General features: G+C 47.0%; 1 protein-coding gene across 1 annotated transcript in view; it reads left to right on the top strand.

Annotated features, from left to right (window-relative positions):
* PKD1L1 (polycystin 1 like 1, transient receptor potential channel interacting) overlaps window positions 1-16,811 on the top strand; it is a 1,386,277-nt gene that overhangs the window by 311,443 nt on the left and 1,058,023 nt on the right. The window contains exon 8 of the mRNA XM_085607392.1: window positions 2,606-3,839. Within this exon, the coding sequence (XP_085463518.1) occupies window positions 2,606-3,839 (1,234 nt within the window). The remainder of the gene's footprint in view (window positions 1-2,605; window positions 3,840-16,811) is intronic.

Raw genomic sequence — 16,811 nt, 5'->3', positions numbered from 1 at the left:
CAGGTTATGGTATTACCAGTATGAGAGCAGCATCTGGATTGGTGCTTGGGAGTCTGGGATCCTTTACAGAAGGGCACTGAGGCTTCAGTTAAGTTTTTATTTATTTATTTTGTATTGCTTACCCCCCCCAGCCCCCCGTGCTGCCTCACCACTTTACCCTGCTAGCAGCTGCCACTGGAAGCTGATTTTCCAACACCCCCACCAAATTTGTTGGGAGTGTTCCTCTTACCCACAGTGGATAGGGAATGTATCTGCCCCTTAACATTAAGGAATCCAAAATGCATTCAGGGTGCGAACGTGCCTTTCAAATGTTTTGCTTATAAAACACAGTGCAAACCCATAGCATTACCCCACCATTTCAAACTTCACAATAACTGAATAGTTGCCATTACCAGGGGAGTTGTATTGTCTTGGAACTTGCAGTGGACCTTGGTCCCATGTAGTTAATGCTACTTCAATCCACATCAGACAAACCTCACGCAACAGACAAACCACATAAGACAGTAGCCAAACAGCTTTATGCGTAAAATGATTGTCTTTTTAAGGATGCAAATGTCTCTGGTAGCTAGTCTTTAAAAGAAATGTAGAGGGATGTATTTTGACATATAGACCAGAATCTAGTTGTTTAATGGCTCCAGTCATGCCTAATGAAGTTAAAAACTGCATTCGAAGCTACTGGCATTTATATTTGGATTTTAAAATGTTATCTGGATTAGGTAGGCAGATTTTTTTCATACTAAGCTTCCATTTGTATATTATTCGTGGCACCCTCTCTTTGATTGCCCCAGTTATCAAGAAAGGCCAGCTTGCCTTTCCACAATTTTTTAGGTTGCTTTCTAAAGGAAAGGGTTTTTGCTAAATTAACGTGGTGCCCTTCGGAGGATGATAGAAAGTTTGCCATATTGTTCTAGGGTTGCAAGCGCGGTTTAGAATGTATGTGTCCATAACCAGGTTTTTATTGTAAAATCCAGCAGGGTATGTTTTCAATAGTCTAGCGTAGAATGTGTGCCATATTTGCGACCTGCAATGCGTTTATTTTTGTATTCCCTTTGGAATAAATTGATACCCGTTGACGTTCTTCGTGGGCTTTTAAGAACAATAGAAAGCATCTACAGCAACACTTGACTGGCAATTCAGTTGTCTCCGGCATAATATCTGACAATTTAGGAATTGGAAATGGATTACTCGGGGTGTGTCTTGGCACCAACAATGTTAGTGTCTTTTTGAGTGTTTTCCCAACCTGCCTTAATAAGATGTGAACCTTTCATCCTAAAATCTATTCTGTAAATCCAAGCCTCAATATGTAGGCAATGTTACAGCTTTATTTGACCAGGCTCCTACTTGCACAAATCCCACACATAGGGAAAACCAGATCCAGCGGTCGAACCTTCTACATCGCACCTAAAGAGTGGAAAAACCTGCTGTTCCACATAAGAGCCTCCTCCTCACTTCTTGAAATCTGAAGACTTGGCTTTTTGAGTAGTCTCACTAGGCCTAGGTGTGCCTAGACTCACACCTGCTTAGTGCCAAGAAACCCTCCTGGGTGATAGTGCACCGTACAAATCAGCATAACATAAATATGTTGCCTTTAAATAGTGATCTTGGCATATTGCCCTTGTCGAGCTATGCTAAACAATGGCCTATCATGTTTGCTGGACTTTTATGTTGAAAGGGGATTGTTACCTTCACAGGGAATGTAGTTTTAGAAAGAGAGAAAGCTGATTGGGGCGGTCAGATTCCACATAAAATGGCACATCCATTAGTGATAGACCTGTCCAAGCTTGATATCCCAATTCAACTTTTTTCTTCAGATATGTTCTCTCAATTGTTTAAAATGCTATTAGGGGCAGTGCTGAATGCCATTGACATGGTACAGTGTGAGAGAGATATGGCTTAAGCAGCCCAAGTTGTTGCCTTGTGAGCATTGGCTCCTAAAACGTCTGGGGGCAATACACACCAAGGTACCCAACTGTTTTCAAGGCAGTTTCTCAACAAAAAGCCAATAAATGCTATATACATTTTTATTCTGTTGACTGCTTGAAGGAGGGAGAGCACCTCCCCTCCCACGTACCCTCTTCTCCACTTATTATGGTGGGCATTTTGTTTGTAGTCACTACCTCCTGCCCATCAAATGATCTTTAATTATTTTATTACATGCAGAGGTACCAATAGGGTCTTCAGTGTTCCTGTTAGATTTTCTTCCCCTTAGTTATAGAAGTATTCCCTAAAAATTCCCATTCTTGTGTTAATTCCAGGTCTGCTTGTTGGGACTTCGCTGGACCCTACCCCTTTTTCTGGCATCCAGTAGAAATAAAGGCACCTTTTCCATTGTCGGATTACTTTTAGAATATATAGTGGTTTCTTGAAACCGCAGTTGTAGGTTACATCTCTTCCATTGCATTGCAGTAACGGGCAGTGTTCTCAGCTACTATGTAGACAATAACAGTTGTAATGAATGTTCAGGCCTTTAAAATGTCGTTGGTATCTCTCCAAGAGGTTAAGCTTGAAGGACCGCATATTCAAGAGAATTTCTCTTAGCGGTACATCAATGTTCAATAAGTTTAGTTGTTTTTCCTGCATTAATCGTTATTCTCTTGTTTTCTAGGCTGTTATGCAGAAACATCTCTCTAATTTGACTATCACAAGTAAAGACAGGTATATTGTACCTACTGAACAAAATCTGAGTTTCGAAATAAAGCTGTACACAACGATGCGGCAACTTCTGCTGTTCAACATCACCTTTGAAACTGGTGAAATGCACACGTACCAGCTAAGTGATGAGTCTATTTTTGGCTCCTTGGACCATGTTCGTGTGTTGGAGAATTATGGACTGCAGAGATGTCAGATGCACTTTCACATCTCCCATTACTACAGGAGCCCAGGCAATCATTCTGTTACTGTTAGTGTTGCTGCTGAGTCTAATGTGGTGACTGCTTCTCTTCCGCAGCAAGTGCAGGTATATGAACCGATAACTGCAATTTTTCCAGTGCCCGATTGGAAAAGGTTTGTTCAAGCTGGAGCTGATGTTGTCTTTGCTGTCAACAGCACCGGCAGCCATTTTGGATCCAAGTGCCATTGGAACATTACAAAGAGTGATGAGACCATATTGACTTTGGCTGGGCCAGAATGGAGCCTCAAGTTTTGTTTCAGAAGTCCAGGATTTTACTTCATCTCTGTGGAGTGCTATAATGTTATTAGTGCTAGTGGATTCCATGAGAATGTTGAGGTTCAGGAAGTTATATCGTCCCTTAGTATTTCAGGGTCAAGTCCTAAGTATGTTCAGCATGGTCATTCCATAACTATTACAGCAGTAGTCGGGCAAGGATCCAACATCACTTTGGAGTGGACTTTTACTCCTGACGAAGCTCCCATTGTGAGCACCATCTTGACAACTAGCTACGCGTACACTCAGCCCGGATTGTTCCTTGTTACAGTGGTAGCTCAAAATAATGTCAGTAGTGCCCGGGCTAGTTTAGAGGTCATAGTTCAAGACCCGGTTGGAGAGTTGCTTCTCCGCTTACCTGACATTGTTACTGTTACCCACCCCACTGGAATAAGCATAATGACTACTTCAGGAACCAACATTTCTTTGGAAGTGTTTCTCAATCTCACCCTCGTATTTTACACCACCAATTGTTTGCCAAGTTCTTCAGTGGAGTTTCTGCACGTGTTTGATACAGCTGGCCAAGTGGAAGTGGTAGCTCGTGCTTGGAACCAGGTGTCCTCGTACACAGTGCAGGCAAATTTATCGGTGGTGGAAGAACTTAACGTGGTTGATATTGAGGTTGTGAATCCACCTGTTGTTGGAGAGGATGTTATTTTAGCTGCAACTTTGAATGGTGAGTTCTTCGTTTTAAGAAAATATAATTTTTGTAAGGGATTCTTTATAAAAAGTGTGAATTTTTAAGTCTAGAAACATAGCTGTTTGTCTGTGTCATGTGCAATAGAAATGTATCTTTTTTTTTGCAAAAATCGATGTTCATCAATGTCCTCTTTTAACTCTAAGGTTTTCCATGCATTCTGAAACTTACTTTCATGGTACACATTTAGCTTGTCTCCTGTCTGTTCTTCATTGGCCATCACGATGACAGAAAACACCCGGTAGACTGGTATCCTATTTCTTTTTTGGCATGCAGGACATTTACAGGGCTTCGCCCAGGAAATGCTTTTCTTTGTCCTTCACCCTCTACTGCCCCTTCCTCCCTTCTAACTCTTCCTTTTTTCCTAGACCTCTTCTGACAGGCGCAATTGAGTTAGGGTCCTGCCTCCTATATCTTTAGTGAAACATGACCATGCTTTCTCTCTCATTCTACTTTCACAAATCTAGCTAGGCTGTCTGGTGAAGGGGGTCACCTGACATTTTTTACTGCTACCTTGTGTTTAAAGATGGTGAGAGATACAAAGGTAACCCGTGGTAACAACATTACTAGAGATTTTCTATCTTTTGTCACCATCCCCTAAATGCTTTGGTAATGTGTTGCAGTAATAGTGTTACCGGTGTTCTGCATTACAGCTGTAACCTCTGGCAACAACTCAATGGGGTCTCTGTAGAGTTATTTCCTAATGTGCCCTACTATTAAAATAACCCTGATCTCTGGAATATTTTGTCATTCCTGTCTGAAAAAATTATATATTTTCCACAATATATTTACAATATTTATTGTTCCCTACCATGATTTTGCAAGTTGCATCGTTTGTCAAAATGGGCATGGGTGGTTGTGTGGTGACACTTCCTATAAATGTCATAAGCCATGCAACCTTATTTTTTATGGGAACATTGGGGACCCTGGGCTTTATTGTGATTGTTTTTTTTTTTCCGCACAGCTTAAAACAAAAAAATCTACCCATCTCTAAATGAAAACTTCACACATTTTAACCAAGTGGAGAGAATTAATCATTCTAATATCACTGTCTTAAGTAAACAGCAATTTTATTCAAAGTGCTTTACATGGTACATTTGTGTACTAAAGTATGATTACCTAATCAGACTTGATACTCATTTAAACAACTTAATAATGATGAAATGCTGAGTTGGCCATGCTGGGGTTGTAAACTACAATCTTACAATCAAGCACAGATCCAGATCTAAGCCTGGGGAGCTATCTTAATACATGTAGTTCGTTTCTCAACACTAAGATCTGAAAATAGACACATGTATTAACACCAACGTGCTAAGTAAAGGTGCAGTTTTAGACTGATTTAATGGTTCTTTTTCTAAATTATACTTTTCCTTAAGTTAAATCATATCACAAAGTAGTAATTTTTTAACAGTCAAGAGGCCCAAATATTTTTCACCTTTTATGTCCTGGTGCATTTTTTATTTGTGGCTAACTTCAAACTGTCTCCTAGCAAAACACACAATTATTTCACCGTCACTCTGTAGTGAGGAACAGTCGTGTCAGGAAAAAAATGAAATATCAGCACCTCCCATAATGTGTAAACCGTATACACCCAACACTGGCTTTTAATGGCCAGTTTTAAATTGGCTGGAACTGTGATTATAAAAGAGGGATGCCTTTTATTCTTGGATGTAATGTCATGTTACAAACATTTCTATAGCAGACTTGTGCTGTTTCTGAGGTCTCAAGGCTGTGTGTACAAACAATTTAGTGTTTTTATAAAATTAATATTGCATGGATTTAACTCGCATGGGGGCATGTGACTGTGGACAATTTCCCCACCCGCTGATCTGAACTTGATATCGCTAATTTGCATCCAAACCGCTCCATTTCCTATAAAGCCTCTTTGGAAGCTCGTCGGGTGATTTATTTGTGTTTTTATTGTATACAACAGCTAGCCCTTTCAAAGCACCAGGAGAAAAGAAAAAGGTGTAGACCAGTAGGGTGTATGAAGCTGCAGCAGTCGAGGAGATGACGAGTCTGCAGGGGTATCATCCGACTTTGAATATCGACTGTGCCGCCATCTAAATGTAACCCTAACGCAAAAACTAAGACAGACCTAATGACTGCTGGAGGTAGGCAAATGGTCAAATGGGTAGGCTTAGTGAGGGGTCTCTCTCTCTTTACAAACGCACGCACACACACTCTCTCACTCACATGCACGCACTCACACTCTCTCACTCACACACACGCACTCACACTCTCAAGGCAAAGAGAGGTGGGAGACTAAGAGTCTGAGTTAAGAGCTGACCACAAATATGGTAATGCTGGATAGAGTTGGAATCCCCAATCTCCATCTCATACATATATATCTATAAACAGGCTGAGTTTGCCCACCTCCCTCTTTCCAGTACAATCACATCTGGTGGCCCTCATGTACCAATGATATTGGTGTATGTACCTATGTAATAAAATGATGTTATGCCTAAATACATAGCCATTATCCTTTGAAACCCAGTATGTGTACGTAAATGAAAGCACCATTGTGAACTTCTAGTTAGGTCAGAGTTTCCAGGGGAAAAGGGTCATTTTTTTGTGCTAATAACTTTTTTGCTGTTTGATGAATCTACACAAAGCTTTTAAAAAAGACAATCAGGGGCCAACATGGAAAAATAGTAAGTTAATACAGTTTTGAGTCGTGGTCACTGCAGTAATTTCTGGGGACCTAGTGTGGCCCTCCCAAGAGGTACTGCATTACTTCTGCGAGAGCAGCCACTCAAGCTCCACCCCCTTGATGTTGCAGTACCATGCAGGCTTCTCTGAGAACACTTGCACGGTACTGCGGTACCATAGGTTGGAAGGTAAGCTTGAGCGGTGGGTAGCAATATGAGGGAAAACAAAATGTGCCATGAGCAGTGGAAGGTTTGGGCGCAGGGCCTGGCCAGATGCTCATGAACTGGCTGGTCAGAGGTCACACAGTCAGTAGGCTGCCCGTTGACGGTGGTGCTCATGACTTGGCCTGCGAGGCCCTGTGGTTTACCCCTTATGTGTCATGTGAAGCCGAGGTAGGCTGAAGGCAGGATTAAGTGAATGATTAAAAAAGAAAACTGAAATCCATGTTAGAAAAAACCCAAAGGTTAGTGATGTTGTAGATAAATGTTACAATGAGTTAAAACTAACAAAAAATGAAACTCAACAGTTATAGTTTACTGATCAAACTATAACTTGGGACCCCTGCCATTCGCTGCATATGGCCTCACATACTACAACACTCAGAACATGTTAATTGACGACATTGATGACTTCATAAATGGGGCGTGGCCAGCGAGCCGACATGGTGGATGCAACTTGCTGAAGCTCCGCTGCGAATCCCTCAGTTCTCCTGAGTTCCACCCTGCATCCGACCCATCTGCCTACGTGTGCAGAGGAGATTTCTTGGTGTCAGACTACGGTAGCTGCTGAGACCCTTCAACCGACACATTTGGTGGGGAACTCCCTGCTATTGGCGAGAAATGATCTGTGGCCTACATGGCGGGGAGGCAGGCGTGAGCCCACAGCTTCAGCCACTGAACATCGGCGAGAACCGCAGCGGCCCCGGGTAATTGGGTGTGGTGCGACTGCACCCGCCACGGTGTCCAGGACTCTGGGCCGTAACCTCCAAGATGTGAGTGTGGGTCCCCTGCCTGGGGTAACTGACAGGGGGATCACCAGGTCTCGCTCCCCGGACCTCCGAAGTTCAGGGATGGAGGGCCCGGACTACGCAGCATCGCAAGAGAAGCTTTCAACCGGCCCCGCTGGGCAACGGCGGCACATGCAAAGTGCCCACCCAGACAACATCCTGGGGCAATGCTGCAACTGCATCCCTCTGAGCCCCTGGAAGCGGGGCACACAGCAGATCAGTCTGCTGTTATGTTGGAGGAGGTGGCCCGAGGACTGTTGCGACCCCGGAGGACCTGGCTGCTGTGCATGCTGGCAGATGTGTAGTGGTGTAGAGACTGCAGACACCATACACAGAGACGGCGAGTTGTGTGACCGCCCAGGAGAGTGCTGACTTGCTCGGCGTTTCAGGAAGCGTGTGTCAAGTTCCCCACCGGCGTTGCTCTAACTGGGAGGCCACGACTGGAGGCTGGAGTGATCTGGACCTGGCCCCGGAGGCCCCAGAAGGCCCCCGAAGGTAGGCCCTGCCCGAGAATCATTGGAAAGGGCACAGACGGTCTTGTTTGCAGGGGAGAGACTGCCGATGCAACACTGTGGAGTCGCTTTGAAGCTACAGACACAGACACAGCTGCGCAAGCTGGGACACCATGGGCACACTGGCCTTGAGTCATCTGGGATAGCGGCCTGGGGGTGGATGCGGCCTATTCTCTGCTCCCTATGGACCTGACTACTGAGGCAGCGACAGTGCACACTGCTGCATAGGTAACTGCAGTGAAGTAAACTGATGCACTATGGGTGTTGCGTCTGATGAGACAACCATAGCGTGCGCTACACCTTGCATCCTCCAATCACCCTACATTTGCCTGAGACCGCACCGGCCTCACTAGCCTATCACCATAAGTGCGGGGACCTTGCGTTGATCGCTCTGAGCTGTGGAACTGGACTAACTGCTGTTGGAGCCAAAATCTCACCAGTTAAGACGCATGTCTTCTCCCCACCTGCAGCAGCTTTGTGCGGCCACTTGACTTTTGGAGACTATACACGTATGGTGATCCCCGTGGTGAATTGCCTTGGTACATATCTCTGCACAGTCGCGCCGTGCCTAAGGTCAATGCTCTGCACAAAAACTGGCAATGGGCCGCCTCCGCACCAATGCACAACAGAATGCAGCGTACGTTGCTACCTTAGAACCACCAAACGCGGAAGATGGTGTGGCTAATGACACTCCGAAAGCGTCACTAGTGGCAAAACTGGACTCGGTACTGGTTGCGGAAAATTGTAACAACGTTGGAACAGATACGAACGTCACTTGTAGCCAGGATTGACAAGGTAGCATCTGACTCCACTCTTTTAAAGGTGGATCATCACAATTTGGCAGAGAAGGTACAATCGCAAGCCCAGTCACTGTCTGAACTGAAGCCTGTTGCCCATCACGATGCGGCCCTGCAAGACGTCCTGGACCGCGTACACGCCTTGGAAGATAGAGTTGAATATGCGGAGAGACGCTCTCGCCGCAACAATGTCTGCGTGGTGTGTCTTCCGGAAGGAGAAGAAGGCCGGGCCCGGAACAATATGTAGAGCGTTGTCTTCAAGACATTCTCGTCGCACTTCGTAGTGGAAAGGGCGCACTGTGTACCAGCCCACAGTCCACCTCCAGGGACTCGGCCGAGGCCATTCCTCTTCAAGCTCATTAACTATAGAGACAGGGACACAGTCTTACGTGAAACCCATAAGCTCTCCGATCTCAGAGTCTGTGGCAGTTTGATAATGGTGGTCCTGGATTACACGTCACAGGTACAGAGGCGAAGAAGCACTTTCACTGCAGTGAAGCGCCAGCTACGCGAGCTGGATCTCCCCTATTCCCTGCTGTTCCCTGCCAGACTGAGGGTGATAGCCAAGGGTACTACTCGCTTCTTTGATTCACCTGACGTGGCGTGGGACTGGCAGTAGGAAGCAGGCCTGTGGGCAGGGACTCGTCCCTCGAGTGAGGAATCAGCCCGGCCATTCAATAGAAGGTCCCGTCGTCTGGGGAAGTGAAGAAGAATGGGCGACACGTCCTCGAGGGCAGAATTACCACGTCCGGAAAAGAGCAAGATGGAGCTCTGCAACGCCTTGGAAACAGCTGTGACACTAGGGACCCAAGTATACCGAGAAGTTCGGAAAATCAGTTCCTCTGGATCGAAGACTGCCAGAGGTTCGTCCATTCCTAGGCCCAAAGACTTTGACAGGGTGCGGCCGCCTGATGTCACCCCGCAGACTGCTGATGTCATCATGTGAGAGACTTCCATTGCTTAGAGCAATGAAAGAGGTTGCACACGCAAGTAGAGACAAATTTTGCATTGATTGATACTGATGATGATCATTTACTGCTATATGATACGATACAACTACCTTCACAGGACATGTATGCATGTGCTACACGCAGGCTGCAGATGTCATAGTGTGTATTTAACGTACTGTGCCCATAGACACACGGGTGGGGGAAGCGGGTGACATCCCCTTGACACAGAGGGACAAGTAGTATAGGTAGACACATACTGCCCGTAACCCCATTAGTCTTTGTATTGGACTAATCACTGCCCCGTTAGGCGCAATAGTAGTTTGGACGAACGTTGCCTCAGAGTTCGCTCCATTTGTTGACATGGTTAAGGTTCATGTTCCACATTCTAGTTTAACAGGGTCAGCACATAGCCCCCGTTACCGACACTTGCCAGATGCTCCGAGGCACACCCCACCTCCATTGGGGAGGTAAACTATGCTAACCAAACATGACGCAGGTTAAAGTGACAACATGGAATATGCGTGGTATACACACACCCGCATGCAGGTACTCTATATTTTCATACCTGCAGAGACACATGACAAGCATTGCCCTGGTCCAAGAGACACACATGACGCAAGCTGAGCTGGAATGCCTGCGCAGCAGATGGAGGGGTCAGGTATTTGGCACCACCTACTCCGCGCATGCACGAGGCACACTGATATGGGTCAGAGTGGGAGTCCCGTTTGTCCGTGACGTGGAGGTGAATGACACGGAGGGCAGATAGACTTTTTTGTAAAAGGGCGCCTAAATGGTCAAATTATATTAGTGGGCTCCATCTATGTTCCCAACACGGACCAAGCCTCCTTTCTTGAACGCATTTCTGGGGTGCTAGCCCGGTGGAACAGGATCCCTTGGTTACTGGGTGGAGATTTTAATTCAGTGCTTAATGTAGGGCTAGACAGGTCATTTCCACCCCCCAACAAAACAGCTTCTGCATCTAATTCAAAGGCCCTTTCGAATTGGCTTACACAATGGGCTCTTCTTGACATATGGCACTTCCTTAATCCCTTTGCTTGTGTTTACTGTCACTGCCCTGCAGTGCATGGACTGCATGTGCGGTTGGTTAGGTTGGTGGGGTCACAGGCACTGCTCCCCTTGGTCCAAGACGTTGAGTATCTAGGGCGAACCCACTCCAATCATAACCCCTTACTATTACACCTTAACTGGGCGATGCAGCGCCCTCTGGTCCCTACATGGCACCTCCAGTCTAGTGCATTTCAAGACTCGGCGTTCCGTTCATCACTGGGGATGGCAATTCTAGCGCACTTTGAATTAAATGAAGGTATGGCCAGCGATGCTCTTATTGAACGGGAGGCATTCAAGGTATTGATAAGGGGGCATTGCATTGGAGCCACATGGAATATCCGCAAGCAGCTATCTGACTCCCTTACAAAAATAGAGAAGCAGCTATTACAACATGAGCAAGAAGGTGAAGGGACAGGCAGGGTCTCACTGCGCCTTGAAGCGTTGTGCTCTGATCATGCGGAGCAATTAGAACGCCTGCGTTGTCATAATTACACGGCGCATACAGCCCATACACATACTACTGCCCACAGAGCAGGCAGGCTGTCAGCCCGGCTGATAAGGCAGGATTACACCCGTGCCCCGATCGGTACGCTGCGGTGAGTAACAGGACAGATGCCATGCACACAGCGGGAAATGCATGAAGCTCTGACACACTATGCCCACCTATACCAATCCCACAGGAGATGCGATGAGCGAACCCTAGAAGAGTTCCTTAGCCCTTTACAGTTACCCATGGTAAGGAAGGAACACAGGGAAGCTCTCAACGAGGGTATTTCACTGGAAGAGATTGGGGAGGCCATACAGTCTCTAGCTTCCGGGAAGTCGCAGGGCCCGGATGGGTTACCAGCAGAGTACTATAAGGCATATCGTGTCTCTATTGTACAAAGACTTCACACTGTATATGCCACCACCTTAGAGAGCCAACAACTCCAACCCTCTATGCGCGAAGCACACCTGATATTGCTGTTGAAGCCGGATAAGGATCTTGCGGAGATGGGCTCCTATAGGCCCCTGGCCCTGCTCAACGCCTATTATAAAATACTTGCAAAAGTGCTGTGGATAGGTTGGCACAAGTTGTCCCAACTCTGGTCCATGCAGACCAAAACGGGTTTGAGCTGGCCCGCAGTACCTCTTAATCTACGGCGCTTCTTTAGGGTGTCCACATACGTGGTGAGGGAGTGGCCATGAGTGGGGTGACTTGTATTAGACCTGGAAAAGGCCTTCAATTCCCTGAAGTGGGACTATCTGTTTGCAGTACTCGAGAAATTTGAACTGGGCCCAGCTTTTATCCAACTAACACGTGTGCTTTACAGTAACCCTACGGTCCGGGTTAAAGTGGGGCCCTACATTTCGGACTCACTTCCAATACAGAGAGGGACACGACAGGGGTGTCCGTTACCACCACTTCTGTTTGCACTTGTGCAATAGAGCCACTAGCGGAAGCACTGTGCGCCCAATTGGGTGATGGGGTGTCCTTGGGAGATGCCACATATCAGGTGTCACTGTACGCCGACAATCTTCTTATTTACATTAGAGACATTGACCGAGTCCCTGTTCAGCTAGCGCAACTACTGGAAGAATTTGCGGTGCTCTCTGGACTAATTGTAAATATAGAGAAGTCCTGCATATACTCGTTCAAGGAAGGCCTCCAAGACCCTGGCCTTATTATGAGTGGCAAACAAGTGCGGTGGATGGCGGATACGTTCCGCTATCTAGGAATCTATTGCCACCCAGATGATCTCTTTGATGGGAACCTAGCAAGGACAGTGATATCCCTAAAATCACAGATGCGATTCTGGAGTACATTGCCATTGGCGGTACGGGCAGGGTTGCGCTCACTAAAATGGTGGTATTTACGAAGCTTTTATACTATTTTACGAATTTGCCGATATATATATCCCGGCTTCCTTCTTTAACTCTATCGAAAAACCGATCCGAGATTTTATATGGGGCAATGCCAGACATAGAGTGGCGCTGAAGAAGTTGTATTTACCGACGTACCAAGGAGGGTTAGCCGCTCCTTGCCTTGAACATTATTATCTGGCCTCCCAGCTGCAGTGGGTGGCGTGATGGCTGTCAGATCGACATGGAGCAGACACTGCAACTACGAGACCGCCCTATTCACTGGAAAACATAATTAGCCTTTTTCATCCGGGAGTGCGGTCGCGACCGCCAGAGTACTAGCTGCTCTCTGTTGCCTATATATGCTTTCGTAGAAGCCTCTACATAACCCATAAAGTGATTCCTTATGCGCCAGCTATACCTTTGGAGGGAACTCCGAGTAGACAGGCCGTAATTTCCAGGCCAGCAATTCAGATATGGCAGGAAAGCGGCATTCAGATGCTCAGAGACCTGTACCGCGAGGGGGTACTCATACCATATACATCGCTGGTAGAGGAGGAAGGGCTTCCACCGTGTCACTTTCTAGTCCACCGCTCCTTAGTGGCCTCACTCACGGCTAAATGGGGGGGGGGGGACACAAATGCATCTTACCATGCAGTACTTACATGTCATGGGGTCAGGTAGGCACTTAATGTGCTGGTTCGCAGCCTCTCTAAGAACTCATGCTGCGATTAGCTTGGAAACACTCCACCATAAATGGGAGCTGGACTTGGGACACCAACTCGTGGACATTGATTGGCCCCGAGTGTTGGAGAGTCCGGTCCGCATACCTCAGATGGTACGCTTCCAGCAAATACAGCTGTATGTAGTCCACAGGGCATACCTTACACCTGCTAAAATCAACCAGTATTTCCATCGCGTGGATGCAGGGTGTCCGAGGTTTGCTGAAAATGGGCTGACCTAGTGCATATGCTTTGGAGCTGTGCCTGGGTGGGTACTTAATAGACTGCAGTGGCAGAAGTATTATACGTCTGTACTGGTCACAGGCTATCTTTCGATTGGCCAACCTACCTGCTGCTCAAATTCCACAGGACACCCAGCATGAAGGTCACTTCCAGATTTCTTTTCCTAGGGCTGATAGTAGCCAAAAGGCTGATCACTGACAAATGGAAATCACCGGACCCTCCCAATATAGCTTCCTGGCGAGACTCAATGCTTGCGTGGGCCAAGGTGGAAAGCCTCCCCATCAGACGTGAAGAAACTTTGGGGCTGCGCAGGACTCCCATTGCAGCAAGCTGGAATGCTCTTTATAGTGCTTTACAACTCAGTGCAGACATGGCAAATGGGGATTCCACTGATAAACACCCGGTGAGCAACTAACACACTTGCGGGATAGATAGTAGATATGCCATGACACTTTAGGCTGACAGAATACAAACTGCTAGGGTAAGTGTGCTAGCGCACACCTCTGGGGCGGCTCGTGACCACTGGCAACAAGAGCAAGACAAGAATGCATACCTGAAACGATGGAACACAATGGGCTGAGTATCTGTTCCACATGTTTATTGGTTTATTTTGTTAGTTCATGCAATTCTCTATTTATTACTAGTATTTTCTGACTATTCTATGGACACCAACTGGCCATCTACAGATACTGATGTTATCACCTTGTCTGTATGCTATCAAATGTAAAGGCAAACCGTAATAGACGTGTAATAATGTATTTGATGTACAAGATAACTAGAACAATATGGCCATAATTGTCCAGATTCTATGTCCCTCATTTCCTCTCTTGCTTAATTAGTAGATGTGAGTAATGGTTACACTCAAGATTCTGTATTTAATCATATTTCTACTGTATAGATACGGCAATTGCGACATAAATACACACAAGTACCATATCTATGATACAAACCAAAGTCCAATACGGCTTGCATGCAGAAAATGTGTACATTGAAAATCTAAAATCAATAAAGAGATTTGCAAAAAGAAATTGATGACCTCATAAATGACGTTATGCAGTCATTGTGACCGGCCCTTCCCTGCTCCACGTTTATTACCATGGCCACAGTCCTGCAGGCTGAAATTTGGCCGCTTCAGCCTTCAAGCTGATGTTTTTTTTCCCCAAGGTCACATGACTCACGTCATTCATCCTAAATTACCTAACTGACTGAAAGAGAGCAGCTCAAAGTGGATGGAGTGCATCTGTCTTTAGAAATAGGACTGAACTCCTCCTCCATTCTGCTTTGAAGTTTGAATGTTGTAACAGGGAGCCGCCTGTCAACAAACAATGCTGCTATGTCTTGGCCACGCCAATGCCCCTGCCCCTCTGTTTTGATTCTCTGCTCTGAAGCACGCAATCGCTCCAATATTTTCCCCTCACTGCCCAGTATTTTGACACCTTCCCCTATGCAGTGCCCCTCTGTGGTGTGTTGAGCCACCTTCCACTCGTGTGCATAGCCTGTCCTTGTTCCGGCTCGAGCTCTGCTCTGCCCTGCCCCAGGTCTCTCGACACTATGCATGGCGCACCGGCAGGGACCCTGGCTGCTATCTCTGCACCTAGGCTCAGGAGGAAGTGGGAGCCGCTGCCGGGAGGAAGGGATTCAAGGACGGCAGGCAGTGACAGGCAGCACAGTGATAGCAATGCATAGGACTCACCGCCCAGCAGCAGCAACTCCAGCAGCCTTGAGCCTCCTAACCCAGCATGGACAGCCGCCATCCCCAGGCCCAGCCACCACTCCTGGTGCTACCCCTGAATGTTGTCCTGCTCTTTGTGAGTACATGTGTGAAGAGTACATGCGTTCTCTTCTTTCACTGTTGCCCGCCACTTCTGGGAGGTGTGCCCCCTGCCCGGCAGCCACCCCTGCCCCAGCGCTGAGAGGAGTGTGTGCTGCAGGCACATGGCAGGATGAATAGAAGTATCCTGTCAGGATGGGTGTTCACTGTCCCGACTTGCAAACATCAGCTCTCAGGATAATCTAAGAGTAACTTTAGCAGCACACGCTTGAAACGTAAAAGGCCGCACAGTGTCTTACACCGGCAGTTGTAACCTAGCCAACTGCAGTGCAGGGCTCTATGCCGAGTTCCAGCGGTGGTGTATTGTGGTCCTCTGGCCTACAGTAAAAGGGCTTGAGTTCACCCAGTGCAATGCATGCTTCCGCAGTGCAATAAATAACACAGTGGAGGCAGTAGCCATGCAACATGCCCCTACACTGCAACAGTGGCCCAATGATAATCGGTGTGAGGCCCCCGTCTGCAGTGCGCTAATGACGACCTAGAGAATGCAATAGGTGCAGCACAGGTATCTCACTGCACATATGAGTCGGTGACAACTACAGGTCCGAGGCACGACTACACTGCTGTAAGGCCCTAGCTGCACTACAGTGACTGTGCTTGGACCGCACTGGTGCAGTTCACAACTCTTTACTGCACTGATAGCCCTATCGTATGTTCACATGAGGGAAACTAGGAGGACTTGGCAGCACTCAGCCACATGTGGAACTCTGCGGAATTTCAGAGTTTTTAGAGAACTCTGGATTTCCACAGAGTTGAACTCCGTGAGCTACGCCCACCCCTATTAACAATCTTAAAGAGTTCACTTGACCACAATTTTAAGTGAAATTGGCAGAATTCGTCAACTCAGTGTTATTCATGTAATGCGGAGCTCTGGCCAAATTCCGCTAATCGCATCAGAAATGTTTAATGTGAGGCTCCAGAAATGTGACTACCCCTCCTGCTACCTCCAGTAAGTCCCACACAGTGGGTTACTGAGAGGTTTTTGGTGGCCACGCCTCCTTTCTCTACCACTCTGCAAACGCGCCTCCTGGTACACGACTCGTTGGGGGACGAAGTCCCCTTGAGGCTCCTTGGGGGGCAACTACCCCTCCTGTTAGCTCCAGTAAGACCCACACAGATGGATTGCTGAGAGGTCATCAGAGGTCAAGCACCCTTTCTCCAACACCCTGCAAATGCACCTCCTGGTACACTTCTGGTTGGGGGAAGAAGTTAACTTTAATTCTGAAGACCTCAGGTGTAAAGTGGAATTAATTCCCCAACCAGCAGCACACCTGGAGACGTGTTTGCAGTTTTCATTTGCAGAGTGGTGGAGAAAGGGGGCGTGGCCT

The sequence above is a fragment of the Triturus cristatus genome, chromosome 5_2, assembly GCF_964204655.1.
Source record: "Triturus cristatus chromosome 5_2, aTriCri1.1, whole genome shotgun sequence".
In the NCBI taxonomy this organism is placed as follows: Eukaryota; Metazoa; Chordata; class Amphibia; order Caudata; family Salamandridae; genus Triturus; species Triturus cristatus.
Note: the sequence above shows the minus strand (reverse complement) of the source record. Positions and strands in the feature narration are given on the sequence as shown.